Genomic DNA, 24,279 nt, shown 5'->3' with positions numbered 1-24,279 from the left:
TGTTTTAGCAATGAGTGCTATATAAGTATAATCGACCGTAAAAAAACCACCCAGTTTCTGAGTCTAGAGTAATTTATTCTTGACAAAAAGTTTTAACACTATACACCAACACGAATATAAATTACGTAAAAAAAATATAAATAATGTATTTCGAAAATAAAATTTTCTTTTTAATTGAAACATTTCAAAGACAACGTTTTTTAAGCGAAAGAATAAATACAATAAAAACACGTTTTATACCGCATTGATACTCCTATTTTTTTCACATTATTTAATACTGAAAATATCTAACGTTAATTCCCTCAATTTTATTTTATTATTTACTACAAAAGATGCCTGTTTTAGGATATTTCATTTTAATAAGTTTAGTAGTTTAAAAATATATGAAGGGTTTTTGTAGCAATATAGTGATAAACTACACTTTTTACAAATAGTATGACATTTTTACATCTAACTCTTCCTTAATATTTTCTGATAAGTATTTCGAGAGTGCTAAAATTTCTACCAGATGGCAGCACCAAGCACGAAACATCTTACAGCCTATAAGAAAATTGTGATGTCTATTACTTAAAAATCTCTCCAGAACAATCTGAGAAATGCGACTAAAAACCCAAACCCTTCATATAAACAGGCCAGTTGACATTATTCAGAAACTTTTACGTTAGAAAAAAAAATAGTTGCTTATATGTTTTCTTGATAGAGTAACTTACGACAGTTTTACTCAATGTTTAATTTTAAACATTTAATAACTTCAACAGGAGCAGAATTTAATGATGGGTATATTCAATACCCATTCATGAAATATTTAATAATTTCGGAGGCCTCACATGTATGATGCCTTTTCTTCTAATATAAATAAAATTGTTCCCTCTTATGTATTGGCCTCATATATTTGCAAATAGTATATTTAAAATATGTGGCATGCTGTAGTAGTTTTAAAATAAAGATCATGTAAATTAACATAAAATAGCTTTAAAAATTATACCGTTTTAAGAATCTATTTTTTTCTATCAGCTGCTTCAAACAAAATATGATCAAAATGAGTTCTTCAATTTTCACGGCAAATATGATAACAACTTATAAATAATATAAAAAACTGAATAAACAGATAATGAATAAATAATTTTATTTGAAATATCGAAACATAATAATCTACAGTATGTTTTTGCCATAACATATCGCAAAAAATAATAAAAGTGTCCATCTATAGTTTACAGCTGAATAGAGATTCAGTATTTTTAATTTTATTTATTTATTTTTTTTAAAAATTTCAATAAGGTCTCATGACTATTCCTATTTGTTATCATTGAGTATTCCTGACATTAGATAAGGGTTTCTGTAAAAAAAATATATGAAATCAATTTTAAATTTCGATAACATAAAAGAAAAAGTCATCAATGCAAATAATTTTAAGAGAGGCAAGGAGTTACACAAAATTTATGCAGTGAGGATTTCAATAGTTTTTTAATAGTGCAGCGTTCCTTAAGTAATTGTGGAAAATAGTAAAGAAATTTCTAAAATCAGTCGTCTCGACACTAGAAACAGAAAGAGAACTGAAGAATTATAAATGGATATGGTCATAAAAAATAAAATTAAAAAAAACTTAATATGAACTGTGGTTTAATGCTCTTTGCGGCGTTTACATACGAGTATGAGATGGTGATGGAAAATTTTCCCATTTCCGGAGGATTTGGCAACAGAGGTTGTTGGTTTTGCAGTCTTAAGCGGCGAGTCTTGGCATTAAAATAATTGGCTTATAAGAGCTTTAAAAAGTAACTTTAGTAAGTTAATGATCAAAGTAAAATAGAATTTTCTTTAATTAATAAATCAGAGCCGGGATGACTCAGGGGATAGTGCATTCGCCTTCCAATGAAGTTACTCCGGTTAGAGTCCCCGTCATGGCTGGTCGATACGAATTCCGCACCCAGCTCGCACCGACCACAGTGTGGCGTAAAATATCCTCAGTGGTAGACGGATCAAGGATTGGAGTACCCTTGCCATGAAATTAAAAGTGGGAGATTTTCGTGGCTTTCCTCTTCGTGTAACGCAAATGAGAGTTAGTTTCATCAAAAAGTCCTGATCGAAGGCAAATTTCATTCAATACTTGATACAGGAGTTCCCTAGTCTTCTGGATTGGGTTCAAAATTACTAGGTTACAGAATTGAACATTAATAGTCTTAAACCTAAAAAATTGGGTCGGCTGTTCAACGTCGGTTATAAAATAAAAATTTATTAATCATTTTTTTGTGAAACACACTTTTGAACAGGCTTATTCATTATTATTAAAACAATACCAGACTAGTGTATATTAGGAAAAACATCAGTGTATGGAATACCGGGCAAATGTACACTGGAAGTGACGGCACTTATCTTAAAAATAAATAAATAAATAAAACAACAGTTTGGGTATACCAGACAATAGTCTTAAGAATTAAAAAAAATCAGCCTAATTAATAGTAAAAATAGAACAATATTTTAAATAAAAGAAAATTTGTTCAAACTACTCAAAAAACGAAAGGAATATTTCAAAATAAAATATTATGCTTTACTATAAACTATTACGTACAAATTATGTTTTGAAACTTACTTTGAAGGCAAACTCGTTGCAAAACCATAAAATAAAGGTCGTATACGAGAATACTAAGAGAGCCCGTTTACTTCCCCCGTCATTGAATTTAATAAAACAATAATTGTTTACGATCTCAACTGAGAACGGTTGAATCTAGGTACGGTCTTGTGCGAATAATTTTTATTTCTTATTTTCTTTCTTTCTTTCTTTTTTTTTTTTTTTTTTTTTTTTTTTTTTTTTTTTTTTTTTTTTTTGTTTAAAGTTAAGGGACACTGCAAAGTCTACAAAATAATTTTAGAAAAATAAATAAAAATAGCTTTTTCAGATGAACGACTTGTTCGCTGTTACAAACTTTTTCCGCTTCATAGCTTAAGTGTTCATTTGAACTGATATTATGGTAATATGAAAATAAAATTATTAACAAAAAAATTTAGACCAATTATACTGAATTCTTAACTTTCTTACATTGAATGAACCTTCAGAAATTCTGCAAATTTTAAGGTCATTAGCTGGAAAACTTTAAAACGATATTAGTTCATTTTAAAGTTCAAACATTTGTCTATGATAAAACATCAGAAAATAAATGGAGTTTAGTATTTCTAAAAAATTAAGAAACCTTAATTTTGAAACTTGGAGCCAATAGGCATAACTTCGGTACAGAAATAAGAAAAGTGTTACAGAGATACCTAACGCTTAAACGATTTTATATAAATTTTCTCTACTATGATGTGTTCCAAAAGTATTGTCATTTACAGACATAATTGAAGTTTTTCAGAGCGAAGCCAGTTTCAGACATTGCAAAAAAGAACAACTATATTTTTAACAAAATAACATTTAACAATATTTGTTTAACATTTAAGACTAACTTGTAATCCTGATCAATGAAATAACTGCTGAAGTTAACGCATCGAAGTAAAATATACTAGCACAAGAGTCGGTATATTCATTGTTTTGTTCAAGCGCAAATGTTATTATGTAATCAAAATCGGGGAAAAAAATTAAAGGTGTTATAAAGTAAGTCTACACTATTGAACACCTTTCATAATAAGAATAAGAAGCAATTCTTAAAAATGTCAGAAATATAGAGTACATTACAGTCGCGCGCATGTAGGTTATATTAATGTTAAGAAAAAAAGCCTTTTATATTGCGGACATGCAATTTTTATAAATGTAGATGCAACTGAAAGATTTGTTTCTAGAATATGTTTTTAATATCAAAAATTAAAAAATTACTTACTTGTATCATTAGACATGCTATTAACTTGTTCTTCCAGCTTTTCAATTTCCCACAGCTTTCTCCGAATGTTTTTCACTATGGCAATAGCAGCATTCACATCTATCAATAGAACAAAATTATTAATAAGTTAACTAAATCTATTAAACTAACTACTCAGTGGCGCGACAGCCCATTAAGAGGGCCAAGGCCGACTGTGCCCATCTCAGTTTTCTTGACCTAGGGCTCTGGGGTGCAGAAGCATATGTTCCGGGGTCAGGTGGTCAGCCGAACGCGGAACCCCCAGTGTTAGTTCCCAAGCATGCTTGGTACTCATTTTATCGACCCACTGAAGGGATGAAAGGCTGAGTCGGCCTTGCCCGGCCCAAGGATCGAACCAAGGAACTGTGGCACGACAGCGCGAAGCGCTACCGCTCAGCCACCGGGCGTCAACTAAATCTATTAAAAATTAAATTTATCCAATTTATAAAAATGAAAATCGTATGATTAAACCAAACCTACGTTAACGTCTTCTTCGGAAAGCTATTTGTAATCGATGCAAAAAAAAAAGTTGAACACTATGATAAAGTATGCAAGACTAAATTACGTGTAAATGAAATTGGAAACACTAGAAAAATTCAAATTTCATAGGTCGGATAATCAGCACTTTGAGAAAACATAATATAATCCAGATAACCGTTGGAATGCTAAAATATTTCCTGAAAATTTCAGAATTGATACTGGAGCAGATGTTTGACGGTTGTTCCCATAAGTACAACATATAAGATTAGATTAGGAGAATCTGGACAAGATATAAATAAGATTAGGAGAATCTGGTGCTGACTGGGATAAAACTAAAAAAAAAAAAGAAATAATTTTAGCTACCGAGATAGTGTATATATAATACATAACGAACAAAATCATTTGTTAAGTTTCAGAACAAGTAAAAAATTGAATCTCATTCAGCGATTTTTTAAATCAGAATTCAAATTAGATTCCGTAGAAGAATTTCCGAAATTTTTAAAAGGATTATGAAAGTTGGAAGGCAATACAATATAAAGTTAAAAAATGATGTTAAGCCATGTGATATTTTGGTACCACGGGCGAGTTTCAGTATCTCAAAAGGGATAAATTAAAACAAAAAATTATTTGACGAGATGACAAAAAATGAAATTATAGAAATAGTTGATAAATCCTCACAGCGGTGTGCATCAATTATTATTGTTCCTAAAAAAATCAGGTGATATTAGAATTTGTGTTGATTTATCAGTTCTGAATGAGAATATTGAAGGAGAATTATTTTTCTCATGATCTCAGATGCTTAAGTATTTAGTATTATGGATGCAAATGTAAGTTTTCGTAAAGTTAGAATTGTTAGCTACTTTTATTACACCATTTGAAAGATTTAAACTTTAGAGTTTTCCATTCAAAATGAAATCAGCTCCTGATGTGTTTCCAAAAAGAATTCTACAAACTATTCAAGAAGGTCCTGACACATGAATTTGTAATATTTGGTGCAACCGAAGAAGAGCATAATCAACGATTACGTGAAGTTCTTTCAAAAGTTCAAGCTACTGGAAGCTAGAGGAATACTGAAAAATGCCATTTCGTCAAAAAAATCCTACCCTTCTTTTGCCATGTGATTTCTGAAAAAAGTATGAAACCAAAACCTGATTTCGAAAAAACAGAAGCTATATATAGAATTCCAACACTCAGGTATGTAACTAAATTAATAAGATTTTTAAGAATGGCTGGATTACTAAATAAATTTGAATCAAAGTTTGCGAATGCAGCAAAACCCCTTGATGGGTTATCAAAAAACAAAGTAGAATCGATTTAAGAAAAATCTCGAATAATGGCATTGGAAGAAATTAAGCATAAACTTTAGCAAAAACCTGAATTAATCTTGTATAATGAAAAGAAAGTGATTTTTATTTCAACAGATGCATCGTCCTACTGCATTGGTTTAGTTCTTTGTTAAAAGGACAATAGTCACTTACTTCCAGTTTTTTATGCACCTAGGACATTGTTCAATACAGAACTGTGATACGCACTTATTGAAATGGCAGCATTGGCTATAATATAGGCTTGTAAAAAATTTCATGACTTTATTGTCGAACTAAAAATTCACATTGAAACTGATCATAAGCCTCGTGTGCAAATTGTGAAATCTAAATCATTAGATAACTTAACTCCTAGACTCCAACCCATAAATTACGAATGATGCGACATTACGTACCAGGAGAATGTCTAAAATATTAAGCTCATCGTCATTCATCTGAGTTCAAAATGATTTGCTAATAAAAGATTAAGATTCTAGAATTATTATACCTCCTGGTCTTACTTGATTGATACCGCCTCGAGATATCAGGAACCGCATATACTAACCTCCTTCGTTTGTCTTGTTACGCAATCTTTCTGGAGGGAGAACAAAGATATCTCAGTAAACAAGGACCGTGCCTCTAATGCCCCAGTAGTGAAAGACAGTTCCCCGGATAAAATCCCATCAGTAATCCTGTTATAGTTTGTCTAAGCTAAGAACTCCTCCCGCCACAAAGTCTGGTGCTATGGAAACAAGAATGGCGCATTTCAGGGAGGCTGGCTTCACTCTAGGACTAACACAATAGACCAAAGAAAGATTTCCTTTCTCTCGCCGTACCCGAGCCGAAACCTCTTCAAAACAGTGACCCCGCACCCCTACTTGAAATAGTCATACCTCGTTACCATAGTCACCGACATAGGTCCAGATGAATGTCTGGGGGAGTTCTAATTTTGGGCAAACTATACCATCATCCAATCTCCTAATGTTGCTCTTCCTAGTACTAAACAAACCAGTCCATATAAAACTCGTAGAGACAGAACAGTTCGTGCTCCATGCAGACTTGTTGAACAGTACTTTTAATGGAAAGCTGTGATATAAGTATGTATCTGGCAACTAATAGACGAAAAAACTTACAGGGGACTCTAGGATTGAGATGGCTGTGATATTTCTGTAAAGTTCTGAGTAAGTTGTATAAATCGTGCGCTTGCGTTCATCTTATATGATAAACAAGTTTAAATATCTTTCAAGCATCTTTACACGGGCCCAAATTTCTCCAAAAATAACCCCCTGCTTGAAAAAAAAAATTTTTTTTTCAATTCTGAAACCAATTTAGCATATATAATTGCATATACATAATTACATATATAATTGCATATACATAATTGCATATAGTGAAGCATATATAATTGTTTTATATTTCTCATATCGCCAAGGTAAATAAGGTAACGTAATTGATATTTAAATTCAACTCATATTACTGAAAATTCGTAAAAGAAGGTTCCAAACAAAATAATTAAAATATAAAATAAGATTGGGTTTAAAAGCATGCTGCCGTTATCTGTAAGCATATGAAACATTAACTACTTCTGAGGTACTTATATAAAAAAGTTTTTAAGAGGAAAAATGCACAGTAAACATTTAAAATCAATGTTGAATATTTTAAGAAAAATCTTCTTTTACTAGGATTTTCAGTTTTATCCTGGCTTATGCATACGATAATAAACCAAATTTAGCTTTTTAAAGAAGAAAGTATGCTTTGTTTATTTAATATAGAATATTTTAGAAAATCGCCATTTCATAGAATCACCAAAACTGGCACCCTGTATAATTAATTGTACGCTAGCCAAATAAAACTAAGATAAATTATTTTAATGCATGATCTGAAATAAAGAGCAAGTTCTGAGGGTTGGTGAGTTAGAGTAATAAAGGGTTGTAGCCTCTATTTTATATAAAGTGAAAAGAAATCTTGAAGTAAAACAGCTGGGATATTAAATGAATTTAAGGCGAAAGGAGAGCGAAGTAGTGTGTGATGTTGTTCATCATACCTCTTTCATTCCTTATTACTCACCTTAGCACTTTAACTTTCGATTTTATTTTATTTCGATTTGAACCTTTAAAATAATTTCTTAGATGTGAAAGCTATAAGCTAATTTACTGATTTTGATACCTTCTTGTAATAAGCTTCAATTCATTTCAGAGCTTTCCGGTTCCAAAAAAAATGCTATAAATTGTTCTAGTTTTTACTTTTCGAGAAGTTTCTAAAGTTTATCTTTAAGTAAGAGTGAGCATTACTAAATTTAGAGAGAGAAATGAGATTACATTTTTGTCGAATAACAGTTTATATAAAGATTAAATTATGCAGCCTATAATGTGATACTGATTATATCGATTCCATTTTATATGAAAATTTTATGTGAAATTAGAATCTTCTGATCAACACATTATAATCATTTATTTTTACCGTCTGTTCCTTACTTTGAGAAAAATAAACTATGAAATTCTATTTGAAGTAAAGCTCACACATTATCATCACGTCTTGTTTCATTGGATTTGCCATATCAAGCAATACAACAAGGAGCTCTACAAGCGATAGCAAGCAGAAGACGTTTTGTTCTCGTATCATAAATAAACTCAAAGCAACAAAATTAGGCCTCCATATTTCTTTTAAAATCACAAGTCAATTTTATAAGAGATAAGTACTTACGTGATTCTAGCCTTTGCTTCGATTTTTGAACATTAAGCTGGAAATATGTACGAGCCACGGTACTTTTCATGCCTCCAATCCACTTTGACAGTTTAGCCATCTCTTCATCAATTAACAGCTTGTTTTCATCTGCCACAAACAAAGAAATAATTCTATATTTTATTTTATAACCGTCGTTGAACAGCCGACCCAATTTTATGGTTTACGACAGCTAATGTTCAACTCCGTAGCCTTGTAATTTTAAACCCAATTCAGAAGACAAGGAAAACTCCTGGATCGAGTATTGGGAGAAATTTTGCCTTCGTGGATGACTTTTTGATGGAGCTAACCCGCGTTTGCGTCACATGGAGAGGAAGACCACGAGAACCTTCCACGATTAGCCTGACGGCAAAGGGACTCTAACCCATGATCCGTCTACCAATGAGGATATTTCAGCTCAGCACTGTGGTCGATGCAAGCCGGATGCGGAATTCATATCGACTGGGATTCGAACCCGGTTCGCCTCATTGGAAAGCGAAAGCTCTATCCCCAGAGTCATCGCGGCTCAAACAAGGAAAATTAAACCAGATAATTCCCAAAAATGTTGTCATTTGGCATTCGTAAAAATTTGTCGTTTGAAAACCATTATGCACAGCGGTATCAAACGCTGCGGTACACCTACTGGGTCGTGGATGCTTGAAGCTACCGGTATCCACTTTAAATCTAGATATTGATTTTTTTTNTTTTTTTTTTTTTTTTTTTAAGAGAACAGTGTCAAAATTCTCATTAATGTTTTTTTTAAACTTAGATATCTAGTTTAGAGCTTTCTTATGATTGTAACAGCTAAGTGCGTACAATAATTATTCGCTTAGTACACACAATAATTATTACAAAAGTAATTATTATAATCATTAAGTACATACAATAATTATTACAAAAGTAATTATTATAATCACTAAGTACATACAATAATTATTACAAAAATATTTGTTTTAAACATTTTTGCACAATATATATCGTCCGTAATAGGTGTCTACTTTTTACTTCATTTTATAACCGTATTTAAAGAGCCGACCCAGATTTTGAGTTTACGGCTACTAATGCTAACTCCGCAGCCCTGTAATTTTTAACCCAATCTTGAAGACAAGGGAATTCCTGGATCAAGTATTGAATGAATTTTGGCTTCTAGGACGACTTATTGATGGAACTAACCCGCATTTGCGTTACATGGGGAAAAACCAGGAAAATCTCCCATGGTTGGCCTGAGGCAAGGGGACTCTCTAACTCGTGATCCGTCTACCACTGAGTATGTTTTTATTTCATATTGTGGTCGGTGCGAGGCGGGTGCAAAATTCGCGCCACCAGCCATCGCTGGGATTGATTCGAACCCGGTTCACCTCACTGGAAGACGTGCGCTCTATCCCCTGAGAAATCAAGGCTCTAAGTGTCAATTCGTGATTTTCCTATTTAGTAGTTAATGGTCTTCAAGGATTTATTTTTTATTTCCTTATATTCATTTCATTATTATTATTTTTAATTACAAAACTGGTGGTTTGCACAGCTTTAAAAAGGCTGGAGGCTGTTGTTATAATATACAGAAAAACTCTTCAATGTTTAAGAAAAAAATAGAAATTAATTTCTGAAATTAGCACTGTGATACCTACAATTTTCGAGCAACTGTGGTTTCTCTAGACCAGCGGTTTCCAAATCATGTTTCGCGGAACCCTAGAATTTACGGGGTTTCGGGAGTTAGGACCATATTTTTTATCCAGTAATGATTTTTTTTTCTTTTTTTACGCTTGAAGTTAAATTTATACTCAATTAATAATCCATTATTTATTTAATATTTCCGTTGCTTTTATAAAATTATTTAATTAAATGTTTGTAAATAAACGAAATTGAAAACAATGATTTTTTTCAAGCAATATTATAATGAAATGATGGAAAGGATGTGCATTTTTGAAAAATTGCAATAGTATTTCGCATCGAATAAAAAAATTAAAAAAAACTAATTCAACAATGAGGAAAGTATGTTTCCCTGATAACCATTGCCCTCGTCTATTTTCGTCCATTTTTGTTTTATTTTAATGGAAACTTTATTTCAGCTCATTAATTTTTAGTCTATGCGTGCACGAAAATCAAATTAAAAACTAGACTAGATGCCGTTCCAGACCTGTGAATTCAACTGTCTACATAAAATGAATTTTAAGACTAATATTGATAAAACGATAAGATGAAAGAATTTTATTCACTTAATACTTTCAAAATACTTAATAAAATTTAAATAATTTCATATTTTAGAAATAATTAATACTCTTTCGTTAATCTATATGTTCACAGTTTTATTCATTTAAGCTCGGAGTTCCGTCAAAAGACGGTCAATCACTTAGGGTTTCACAGCCGGAATTGGGAGTACTCTGGAGTCTAGACGTTTTCGGAGTTGAAAGGTTCATTTTTGAGAAAAATCTACTTATAGTTTTGTGAAAATGAGGCTCTTATTTAGCGAATCAAAATTTAAAAATTTAAAGAAAGAATGGAAAAATAAAGTGGCTTTTTCAATCTTTTTATAAAAGATGCGCGTAAAAAATTTACATTTAATTTTGTGAGTTTTGAGAATAAATTTTCTGTTTTTGTGGTTCTGTTAAACATGAGTCTTTCAAAGAGTTTTAGTTTTAAAATTATAAATTAAAGACGTCCTAGATTCCCTTTATCCTAAAATTAATAACCTTTATTACGAGCTTAGAAAAATTGTTTCTTTTCAACATATGCAATTAAAATAATGAATATAATACTACGAAATAATCTGTTTGGCGCAAAACATATACCAAGTATTTATAAACCAAAAATTAAAGAAAACAAAATTGCAGTTTTAGTATAACAATCGATCGTAAAAAAGACATAAAAATGATTGAGTAGCAATCTCAAACCTACAACTAATCTAAAAAACCCTGAAATCTAAAGTAGGAACCAAATTTGTCCTCAGAGGAGCAATCTAAATATCCTCCCCCCCCAAAAAAAATAGTTGCATTGCAACAAAACAAATGATAAATAGTTAACGAATAATTGAGTTTTATAGACTTAAATAAACTTAAATTTATATCTTAATGAGGTGTAAGCTTTTCCTACAATCTCATTAAAAATAATCAATTTAGCTTTAACATGGACTTATGAATAAAAATGAAAAATATTTCTGATATTCGAAAAAAACTAGGGTAATTGATAAAAAAAAAATTTAAAAATGGGTCAGATTTTTTTGAAAAAAAAAACCTGCTTTAAGCATACTGATTGAACTTAAATTCAAAATTACACCTACCTAAAACTTTCAGGCGGTTCAACTCCAAAACTCTGTCAGGCACAGGCAAAATGGCTCTGTATTTTGTCTTAGTCGGAATATCCACGCACCTTCCAGAATTTATAACCGATATCGGACTAGCTTCTTTGACGTACTGTAAACTTTCATTATTAGTTGTAACAACTCTGTTGCAAGGAACCATTTTAATCACACCACTCGGTTGTTTTTTCACCAAATAAACATTAATGTCACGAGGAATCTTGTTGGCAATTCCTGAAGTCAATAATCTTTGCATGTTAGAACTTTTACGCCCCATCACACTCGAAATAGGCTGCAAAATAGATTTTTTGCCTTGCATAAAGGCTTTCGATAATTTTACTGGATTGGAACTCTGAGCGTTGAGAGAACCAGCTATTTTGTTTTGGATTGATAATGGAGGACGGCATTGTAGGGACGGTAAAATTGCAACTTCTCCTTTAGATTTTGGTGGAAGAAGGTATGGTTGTTTGAAAATCGAACAGAATCTGTTTTGAGTTTCTGATTTAAGGGTGCTACTAGTTGATCCGGGACTATCCTTGCTTTGCTGGTTGGGTTTCAAACCATCATCTTTACATTTCTTCAGAGAACTCATAGTTTCATTTCTTTTCAAATTACTTTCTACATTCATTGTCTTATTACCATTCGTCAATATCGTTACATCCCTACTCGAATCTTTGGGTTTGAAAGAACAATTCTCAAAGTTATTTTCGTCATCAGATGATACGATATCTATAACTTCCGGTCCATCTATTTTCGGAACAATTTCAACAATCTCAATTTCACTATCATCAGCACTGCTAATGACATCATTAGATTCAGTGCTATTGCTAATAGCACTGTTTGAATAGTTCGACATAGTCCCAGAAGAACTCTTAGAAACCATCTTACATAATCTATCCACAGAATTTCTTTTGAAATTTTCCAAGTAGGCTCGCCTCTCCATTTCTTTCAGCTTTATTTTGTTAAGCTTGTTCCGATCTCGAAGATTTTTTCTGTTTTGATGATATATCATATTCTGCCGGTCTTGTATCTTTTTCCTTTTCTTTTCTTTCTCGACTTTCGTAAGAGTCTTTTTGCTACATATTCGCTTGGGAACCAAACCAAAGTTACCCAAAAACTTAGTTTTCGGGTTATATAAAACTGCCGGGTAATTGGAAAACTGCTCTGCAGCTCTCAAAAGAGCATTAAAATCATTGATATTCTTTGGTTTTCGAAATGATCGCGGTATTACTCTCAAAGATTTCTGCGTTTTCAGCTTATTATCATCGGATTTCGTATATGACATTTCCCTGATGCTAGTTGTAGTTTTCTGCAGACCAATTTCAAAGTTTTTTGGAATTCCCTTCGAAAGAGTTCCTTTCGCTAAATTATCAGGAACGGGTTTAATGCTTCTCACATTAGTGATTTTTAAATCACTCGAAAAACTATTTTCAATGTCACTCGAACTTGAAGACAAAGGGTGACCTTTTGTCAAACCATAAAATGTAGAAGGATTTGCCATCGAAACGGAGCCTTGCTGCATTTGATTATATATGTTGCAAATACCAGGGTCCGAAGAAAGCATCATATCTAAAATAAATTAAGATGATACAGCATCATAAAATAACAGTATCGCATTATTCTTTATTCGAAAGTGATACATAATCAAAAATATATTCAAAACACTAGCAAAAGAATAGTAGATCTTATATTAAATACGTTTAAGACAATTACATATTAATCATAAAGTGATCGTAATGTGGGCTATTTACAAAAAATACATACATATATTACTAATAAAATAAGACGTACGTACCGGCTATCACGAGATGTCCTTCAGATACAGACTAGCGGTCACTATGGTTACGGAGAAAAAGGTTGGTTTAGGTTAGGAAAGTTATGTAATTTTTTTCGATTCCCCCCACACACGAGAAATGATTTAATTCTATTTTTCATAACAGAGTATACACTCAAACTTTCAATCATAAGTTCTCATAATAGCTGCACAATAACACAATTGGTCTAAAGTATAGTACTAATTTATTCAGAAATGACCCAATTCCTCAGAGTTGTATCATAATATATATCATAATATCATATTTTACATATTACACAATGCCTATATAAAAATGCTATTTTGAGATCAAATGTAGTCATTTCATTCCTTTTGAGAATTTTTTTTTTAAATCTTAATTACTCGAAAAATAATTCGTTGTTGAAATAATTACAAGTCGTGTTTCTAATTCGGGGATTTTAGAGGGCTAGAGAGATATAATAAATACATATGATAGTAAATAAGTGCTTAGTTCTGAACAAATTAAACATAAATGTATGCATCAAATTACTCTAAAAATAATTAGTCGTTGAAATAATTACAAGTCATGCTTCTAATTCGGAGATTTTAGAGGGCTAGACGGATATAATAAATACATATAATAGTAAATAAGTGCTAAGTTCTGAACAAATTAAACGTAAATGTATGAATCAATCTAAGACAATTAAAAATGTATACATCAATTTCTATATAAAGTTTTATTATTACATATTGGTAATTGAGTTTTATTGGAACGAGCTTTAAAGAAAATACGAATTAGCAAAAAATCATTGTTCTTAATAAGTAATTTTAAAGCAATAATTTGATTTATAGTAATAAAACATTTATTTTTACAATACTGAAAAGGTTATCCATATAAATCAAATACATTGTACACATGAGAAAATTAGAAATAATGAAACAATTTTATTAGCGAAAAAGTGAAATTTGTTGCAATATGCAGTTACAAATAGAAAAAAAAAATATTAGATTTTTCAGCTTACACTTTCGAATACAAATATTTGTACGATTTCTTATTTAAGCGCATACAATTAATATTCTACAATTTTTACTTAAAAACAAAACTTACCATGAAAAATCGTTGGCTGATTTGATTTGCAGACGATAATACTTTCGTTAGAGTTATATCTCAAATCGGAACTATTCAACTTAGAATAAAAATTGCGCAATGCGAATACGAATACAGTTAATGCGTTAAAATATTCTTCTAGATTCCTATACTCTAAAAGGACTACTTGCAAATAAAAGCTAATTTTCTACTTGCGTATATCAAACAAATAAAAATTAATCGGCTCATATTTATTCAGTTTAAATCTTTTAAAGAGGCTTTGTAAAAAATATCTATACAGACTCCAAACGGTAACTGAATGAAATTAGCTAGAATTATCGAATTCTTGAATTCTGAAAAAACTGCGCATACTGGTATCATTTTCTAACTTAAAGTATATCTTTTAAATTATGATACAATAAGACCTTTCAGACTATATATAGTTAACAGTAATGTCTTTTTAACTATTAATAATTCATTACAATAAGTAGCAAAAGCCTTCAACTTTGCAAATTGACTAAAAGTTTCAAATTACTTTGAGTTTAATTAAAATAACTGCACTTCAATACAGTTAATTATAAATTTGAGACATAGAAGTATAATAGCTAGCTCAATAAACTTAATATTTCATTCATGCAAACTTTAATACTTTCAAAATATATTTTAATTTGAAAAAATAAGGGCATCTCAAATATTACTTATGCATTGAAAGATGGCAAAGTATTTATTACATAGACATTTTTGCTGATATTGTGCTTAAGAAATAATTGAGTAATAAAGTTTGAAATCCATCGCAACACTTAATATTGCGTTAAGTTGAACAATACTTTTATACTTCTTATAAGACACAAAATTCGATTAATTGTTAAAAATCGTTTGTAAGTTTTTTCAAAAAAAAGCTAACAAAATAGATAACGACTTAGATCATATAGTGTACCTGTACCACCATTTCGCCAATTACAGCTTTCTCAATCTAGAAATTACATAAAATATCTCATCTTTACTATTGTCAAAAGACTTAAGTTTATTTTAAATATAAAGGATTTTATATTTTTAAAACATACTTCTTTGAATATATTAACACACTGAGTAAATTTTAAATGCAACAATCTTAATAAATCTTAGTGTTTATACGGTATTTTTCAAAACTAAAGGAAAGCGTTCAGAAGAAAAAATCTTAACCCAGTCAAATAAAGGTAGTATAAATTATAATAACTATAAGGATAGTTTAATTTTTTAAAAAAATGAAATAAAATGTTGAAAGCAGAAAATTTAAAGTTGTACTCAATTGAGAAATGTCGGAATTACCGATTTAATTTTTAAAGTTTCAGCCGTGAAAATAGAAAACTTATTTTACTTTTTAATTTTTTCAAAAAAAATATATAAATCTAATTAAACATATCTATTGCTTTTGTTTTTCAAGCATACAGTTAATTGCTTTAAATTATTATTTAAAATAGTTTTAAGCTCTATCATAAACTTAGAATAAAAATAACTAGAAAACATTAAAAGACTTCATTCTGTCGATGAGTCATTGTAAAAAAAGAAAAACTCTAAAAAAAATGATAATAATACCTAACATTTTAACATGTTTATGATAATGGTTGAGTAGCCTCTTATGTTTCTTGTAAGGAAAAAAATATTTTTAAATCAGAAATTTTTTTTTTACATTTTTCAATAAAGCCATACGCGAGAAATGTGCGGGAAAAAGTATGATCTTAACAGTTTATACTCGCATAATAATTTACTCGTCCAGCAGACATTAAGCCCAGAATCCAGATGAAATTTGTAATAGTAAATCCAAATATATAACATTTAAATTAATGTTCATTCATTTTATTATGAATTAACTAAATTACACTGGGGATAATTTTTTTTTCTATAACATGAGTTTTTGTTTAACCGACTTTAAATACTTTCGTATCACTGATTTCCAATTTACAATCTGTTTCGCGCTCCAAGCTACAGTGTTTTTAATGACATGTTTAGTCTAGTCTTCGTCAAAACGTAAAAATGTCACATATAAGAACAAGTTGCGTAAATGTTGTAACATGCTTTTAGGAGAGTTAGGTCGCATCACCGAGATAAAAAAATCCATGGAAATCCATACCAGGAAATGGCACTATATGCCGCTAGTGGCTCTTTCCTATCATGAACTGTTTCTTCATGTACTTCCGAACATGTCATAATAGTAAAGCGCCTCTAGCCGTGTACGACGACATTTTCAAGCATAGATTCCAATGCAATTTTTATCACAGTGATGTGTCCTAACCTAAACTTGTACATTTCGAAGAAAAAAAAATAGACGACAAAATATTTTAATTGCAACCAACAGAAACAATTTAGTTTTGCAAATATATGGGAAGATTTTTGTACAAATATAGGAACAGGAAAGAATTGTAAAATATAGGAACAGGAAAGAAAGTAAATAAGCTAACCTAAAATAAAGTTTTTATTAACATACTTGAAAACTGATAATTCCAAAATAAAGGAATAGTTCTGGTTCTGGAAAATGAAGGAAGGAGTTCTGGTTTTATCATCGTTTAAACTAAATCTAGAAAATGAGCGTGCTTGGTAAAGACGATTACAATTCGCTATCGATGAAAACTTGGTAATTTCTTAAAGAGAAGTGTAAATCGCCCCGGATATTGGCGGATTAATTCAAAATTATGGTGAGCTCAAATTCTAAAGGCGAGGAACAAAAACGAATAAAAAATAAACAGATAATTGTCAAAAGGCTTTTTATAACCATTCTTTCGTCCAGTTTTTTTTATAAAACATAATTTATACGGAAACCTTCCGAGGGGAAAAAAAATCATTGCATAACAGCTCTAAACATTAGTATTAAATAATTATGTAATAGAAACACCTTAAAACGGATTTAGAGAAATTAATCAAATAATTGCTTGTTGTTCTTTTTTATGGTAGGAACAATTTATATTTTTTTGATAATTTAATCTATTAGAAACTTAAAAAAAATATTCAACCTTTTTTTTTCTTTTTTTTTTAAATTGACGCGTGCACTAGTTAAATCATCTATAAAACGATATTTTTTTTACACACAGACACGATACTTTCTTTCTTTTCCGCAAATTTCTTACATAAATAAAAGTCAAATATTTCTAAATCAATCATATTAATATGAGAAAACATCAAAAAATAATTTAGATTCTTATCGATGCATGTATTTGTGAAAAAAGAAAAAAACTTATTTTATGAGTTCGATATACTTGCAGCTTATGCGCAATAAATAAAACTTAAGGTTCTTAATTCTCTTCGTATTTCTTTTTGTCTTTATTGTGAGATATATATATATATAAAAANTGATATTCCAAAAGCTTATTTAAAGTAGAACAAACTTGTATCATTAGTTTAACTTGTAACTCTCAGAATTGGATTGTATACCTTTTTTTTCAATTTCCGATGGTTACGGTTTGACGTGCCAAAATTTGGCGACAAACTTTAAGTGTTCGCAAACGTCAATATTCACGAAAAATATTCAAGAAAATATGATAGTACAGCTGAGCTACTAAATTATGTTTTCAGTGATTTTCAGTTTTTTTTTAAACAGAATAAATATTGAAAAAAAAGTATGTTAAACACTCTAAGCGACACTCATAAAAAGTTGTCAAATGTAGGATTGAAGTAAGAAATGAAAACCAAAAGCAAGTTACTCGCAATCAAAACTGTACGTATCTTAAAGTTAGTAATGCATAGTTATTCCTGTAATTTTATTAGAATTAATTTTCGCTTATTATGTTATATATTTATAAGAAAAGTTTGAAGAGATATAGGTTAATGATTCCTGAGATTCGCCCATATATATGAGGAAATTCGGTTGCTCGTAGTTTATTTTTTAAATGGTTCGTATTTTAAAGTAACCTATGTGGGATAAAAATAAAATGAAAATTCGAGTTAATATTTGATTAGAAAATTATGAAAGCAAACAGATCAGAATATTTAAAAATAATCAGCTTTTTTATTGGTAAAAGAAGAGACAAACTGATGCTCAAAGCGAAAACTGATAACAGAAAAAAAACGAGGAAAAAGAAAAGAAAAAAAAAACGAATACATTTTACTTGATATTCTAGTAGTATTTGACTTCGGCTTAACTAGAATTTACTGAATTCGCTTGATTGCTTTGAATACTTCGTTCTCCCGCGAAAAATCACCGTTTAACATCTCTTAATCGATTAGTTTGATATAGATATACATTTTGTAAGGTAAAAATAAATAAACCACAATTCGAAAGCGATTCAATTTGATCAGACCCAGAATCTTACAAGACCTGCAAATTTAAAAATAGAGAGAGAAAAAAAAACTAGAACGAAACAAATGTTGAGAACTTGTAACATTTAAAACGTTACCATAAGAAATAGCAAACGACGTAAATAAATGATAATTTTTGTTACCTTTAAAGTAATCTTCTCGCTGGTAATTTCTCATAAATTCGTTACTTTCGATTGCTCGAATACAATCCAGATTGTTACAGTTCTTTAGTATAAAATCAACAATCATCACCCGGTCCATTCCAAAATTTTTCTTTGTCCAAGTGTATTTCTCTTGAATCTAAAAGATGGAAAACTTTCAATAAGCAATTTAATTATGTTAATTAATATTTAATTTTGCCCTAAAGAAATAATTCTTTTGAACAAATTTATTTTCGTGATAAGTTAACGATTGACAATTTAAAAATTTTTAGTGCTCAATTGTAATTTTTAGTTATTTTAATTATAATTTATAATTTTACAATTATAATTTTTATTGGAAAAGCAATGCTTCTCTTTATAACATAAAAAATAATGGTCTAAGATCTGAAACCTGAACCTATAATAGTCTAATAATAGTTTATTGTTGATTAATTCTTTTTCACCACAAAAATCATATAATATAGAATCTTAAGTCAAAAAAGAACTTACCATATTTCTTTGGTTAACATAAAATTAATAAAACTAATAAAGGTATTTTTTATCTCTAAAATATTTCGTTATCATTTATTTATTAATAATAGTTATTTATCATCATTTCTTAGTATTATTCCCTGCTATTATTTCATTTTTAATAGTAATTATTATTTCAAATTAATGGCTTAAATCTAAGAGCGATTTAATTTATTAAAAAGTAATATATTACGTAAAATTTTATGAGAAACCTATTAAATAGGGTACATAATTTTAAACAGTCTTATAATTATTATATAGAGTAAATTATATCTACAATTTAACTCTTTGCATTATTACTAAACCTCATAGGCGAAAAATCTTTTAATGAGTTTCTGTTGTTACTAAAAATTCAAAAATAAAACTGAAAATAAAAAATTGCAATGATAACCGAGTAATACCTGCTTTAAATTTTATCCCATAAAATGGGGAACTAAATCTATGTTAACATCACGAAAAATTTAAGATTCTTTTAATTGAATAATTTTCAATTTTGATCTACAAGTGGTAGATAAAATGTTTGAGTTGTATGACAATAAAATTCCCTTATTTTAATTTTTTTTAAATGCAGATATGTAACAAACAATTTGGAAAAATATTAAGCTTCGAAAGTTTCATATTTGTAATTAAAGATAAATATGAGGTACGAAAAAATTAGAAAAAATTTATTTAATAAGTTTTAGAGGTTTAGATTTTTTTTCTATCAAAAGGAGGAAAACACAAAAAAATTTCCTAAAGAATATTCTACTCAAAATTGTATAAAATAAATTTAAACATAAATTACGTTTTATGCAAAGTTGCATTATTTATTTAAATTTATTTCGAAAATTAGATTATTACAGTAAAAGTGAAAACAAAGAGAGAGAATTTTTGGAATTTCTTACGTATTTTTATATTATATTTAGGGGTTTTTGTTTTGTATTTTATTACCGGCGTTGAACTACCGACCCAATTCAGAGTTTACGACTTTCAATGTTCAACTCCATGGCCTCGTAATTTTTAATCAAACTCAAAAAGACAAGGGAACTCCTCTATCAAGCATTAGGACAAACTATCATTCATTGAAGATTTTTTGATGGAACTAACCCGCATTTGCGCTACATGGCGAGAAAAAGAGCCACGAAAACTTCTCACGGTTAGCCCGACGGCGAAGGGATTCTAACCCATGGTCTGTCTGCCACTGAGGATATTTTAAGTCAGCATTGTGGTCGGTACGAATCGGGAACAAAATTCGTATCAACCAGACACAGCTGGGATTCGAACCAGTGTTTCATAATTTTTAGGCGAGCGATTTATCCTCTGAGCCACTGAGGCTCATGGGGAGGGATTTGTAATTTTCTTATTTTGCAGAGAAGGGGTTATAAATTAAAGTTCATATATAGCTACATAATATTTTCGCTTGGATTTCACTTTCATGCCTTTTTTTAGATTTCTCTTTGGTCTAATAATTAAATCGTTTTCAGTTTTAAAATTAGATATTTTTACCTAAATTGTTAATATACCGCAGTAGTTAAAATCTCGTATTTCATGAAAATTCAGTAAAAAATTATCATAATTCGTCCTCAACTATTTTTGTACGATGCTGCTATGGGTTTAGGTGATTTAGTGAATACTACGAAATTGTTTATAAATGATAGTAAAACGTTCTGTGAAGTCTTGAAAATAAAAACCAAAAAGTGTTGAAATCTTGGCAAGCTATTATTGTTTAGGAAAGCAGTTTCAATATCAATAACAGTTTCATTGTAATAACATTTTCCCTTCAAATTAGGAAAAAGTTGAATTTGAATGTGGTAAAAATTTTAAACATTATTGGGAATTTGTAAAAAAAAAAAATTTGGAATTTTTGAAAAAAGGGTTTGAATAAGGAAGAAATTATCTTACAATATGAAACATCAGTAAAGATTGTGATGTGAAGGTTTGTTTTTCTTTCAAGTCAAAAATATTTCAATTATTATCTAACTAAATAATTATTAAAGTTACTTTTAAACAAAATGTCATTTTTTAGTTCGGTACTGATATTTCCTGATCAGCTAAAATAGTCATATAAATATAGCAATATATGCAAAAATTGAGAATAACAGGTTCGGGTACGTTCTTAGTTAAACTATTTGGAACAGATTTTTCCTTGACTACACTATATAATTTGAAACAAAAATATAAATAAGTAGTAAAAAAACTTTTTTTTAGAGAAATTGCCGTATAAGTTAGTTAAAACTAATATCTTTCTTTTTTTCTTATGGGCAACTATTTCTATTTAAAATATTTATCCAAAGCAGACTGAAATACGCTCTGTACTTGATAATTGACCCACAAGAAATTATTCGCGATGACGTGGCGCAATACCATACAGGGCATCGCCAGCTAAATATGGCGCTGGTATCGAAAGAGTTAAAAATCAATCATTTGGAATCAGAAAGCTGTTGATTTCGAGATATCGCAAAGAAACTATGACTGACTTTTTGTAAGTTTAAAACAAATTTTTAAAATGATCATCCATTTTGTTTATTTAGTTAAAAATAAAAAAAAGTAATGTAAACAACTGTGACTTAATTGTTTTAAAAAATTTTTCTATTGCTGATATCGTAAATAAAATTTGAACATGTCGCACCACACAAACTGAAATACATTCTGTTTTTATGTTAAGAGGAGATCATTTTTTAAGACTATCCTATAGTTTTTAGTCTTTGTAATTCATTTTAGTGTGTACAAATGCACAAAATTTAATCTTGAACGTAATTTATTTTTTTTTTATAAAATAAATTTGCCAGACGTAATCTATTATATTTTTTTTAAAAAGCAATTGCTTAGATAGAAGTTACTCTGGTGCTCTGTTAGTAATGATAAAATCCAAAATTGGTAAATAGAAATTAGGCTAAGGGACTTGTAAAAAGATTGTATTGAAAACATAGATTAGATGTAAAAATAAGAATTAAATTAAACTTATAAAATTACTGAAATATAATATTTTTCTATAATATTAAATGATTTTTAATTTATTTGTAATACTGTGTATACTAAGAATAATACTAGAACCCCTTTTGCATCTTCGTAATATTTCATAGTAAGGGCTTGGTACTAATACAAGGTAATTCCACTCTTACAAATCCTTTGCGAAGGCCAAATGAAACTTAAAATTAGAGGCTTCTATAATTTTCCCTTACTAAATTTACCACACGGAGAAAACCGATTTTACATTCGTGTCTGGGTTATTGCACTAAATGAATAAATAGAAATAAAATTTATCTAATAAATAATGTAATAAAATGAAATCTTTTCTTTTTAATTTACCTTGTTATAGCACCAAGCCTTTCACATCCAGTAGCTTATAATATGTCATTTAGTACCGTCAATTTAGCAGGTTTGATTTTCTTTTTTTTAAAATGAAACTTAATGCCATGGCTATTTTTTCATTTTCAAAAAATAATAATTTACTGAATATAAAGAGAATGCAACAAATTATTGAGTAAATGTTAAATTTTAATAACACAAGATCCGCAAGCAGCTATTTTGCTCTAAGGTGTTATAAACTACGTCCGACACAAAAAAATGAAGGAAACAAGTCAGTTGAAATGAGGAAAACTCTCTAGTACGATTAAAGGTCTTGGAATCCTCATTTATATGAAGAAAGTAAACCACTAAAAATGATTTTTTTTTCTATCTTTAAAGTACTATTACACCAAAAATTTGTTAGGGCTGAAATGGGCATTCTCTTTATTTTATCAATCAAGTAAAAATTTGCATTACTTAAATACCATAAATTGAAGGAAAAAATTCCCAGTCGACAATCCAAATTGATTACGGAACAATAAATTACAATTTTACAAAATACGCATTAATAGAAACTGAAAATATTATTGCTAGATTCGCTAAGTTGAACTAAGATCGTGAAGAAATTTACCTTTTCTCATTCCCATGGTTTGCAAATGAAAAGATACAATAAATAAATAAATAAAATGTTAATTTGTTTTAGGTGTTAAATTAGTAAATTATCAAATAGACAAGCTGACAAATTAAATCTTATTATCGGAAATTAACGTAAATTTTTTTATTATCTTCTTAATTAACAGCTGGAACTTCTTTTGCAACACTCATTTGGCGAAAATAATTCGTTCTACGAGTTTTGATTGATAAACTATCGCCAAACGATAAAACTTAAAGAAAAGCAATTTTGAATTTTAAGAAATAACTTCTAAATACAAAAGAGTTACAAAAATATTACCTGCTGAATCACTTGGCTGATGGATTGATGACCTTGAAAATGAATGTCCATCACAATTTTACAACTATCTTCTATGGGAATTATTTCCTTACCAGAACATATAAGTTTCAATTTATAATTTTCTACAACCATTCGTTTCGCCCAGCTTTTAAACTTGCTTTGTAAAGCTCTTCGATCCGTTTTTGCACCATACTGAAATGTGGAAATCAAATATGTCAAATCAGCTTCTGGGGGTGCTCGCAATCTCCCGCCTAAAATGTATCGTAAGAAAAGTAAATGCATCTTTCGAGATAGCATTATAAAATTACGGCATGAAGAATTTCCACTATATTCATTCATTTTAACGAAAAAATTCCGGTATAACACACACTCTCCACTAAAACCTTGCACAATAATTTGGTTTGTTTTAAAATAAAACTTAAATTTCGAACATTTGAAAGACTGACGTTTGCACGAGAGGTAATGCTTAGGTCATGTGATCCATTCCTCCAATTAATGAAAAGGCAAACGATAAATTAAGAGAGCCCGTGCGATAACCAAATTACGGTAAAAGAATATGAAAATAAAAGGAGGTGTTAACTTTCTCGCCGCGTTCAAAATACCTGATTAAAAATCAGAATATGCTTTTACTAGAAATACCA

At 29.6% G+C, this 24,279-nt stretch overlaps 1 protein-coding gene across 6 annotated transcripts in view; it reads right to left on the bottom strand.

Moving 5' to 3' along the window:
- Positions 1-24,279, bottom strand: part of LOC107451898 (uncharacterized) — a 34,654-nt gene extending 10,375 nt beyond the window's left edge. The window contains exons 1-6 of one of the 6 annotated variants that reach the window (XM_043038692.2): positions 23,639-24,276; positions 18,892-19,048; positions 11,601-13,187; positions 8,309-8,437; positions 3,807-3,905; positions 1,110-1,336 (exon numbers count right to left, since the gene is read on the bottom strand). In XM_043038692.2, coding sequence (XP_042894626.1) covers positions 1,323-1,336; positions 3,807-3,905; positions 8,309-8,437; positions 11,601-13,187; positions 18,892-19,048; positions 23,639-23,977 — 2,325 coding nt within the window. In that variant the 5' untranslated portion in view covers positions 23,978-24,276 and the 3' untranslated portion in view covers positions 1,110-1,322. Of the gene's footprint in view, positions 1-1,109; positions 1,337-3,806; positions 3,906-8,308; positions 8,438-11,600; positions 13,188-16,943; positions 17,107-18,891; positions 19,049-23,317; positions 23,445-23,638 lie in introns of those variants that run through there. The other 5 variants (XM_043038690.2, XM_043038691.2, XM_043038693.2 and 2 more) reach the window with 5 other exon arrangements.

Source organism: Parasteatoda tepidariorum, chromosome 10 (assembly GCF_043381705.1).
Source record: "Parasteatoda tepidariorum isolate YZ-2023 chromosome 10, CAS_Ptep_4.0, whole genome shotgun sequence".
Lineage (NCBI taxonomy): Eukaryota > Metazoa > Arthropoda > Arachnida > Araneae > Theridiidae > Parasteatoda > Parasteatoda tepidariorum.
The sequence above is the reverse complement of the archived record's forward strand: the minus strand, read 5'-3'. Positions and strand labels throughout refer to the sequence as shown.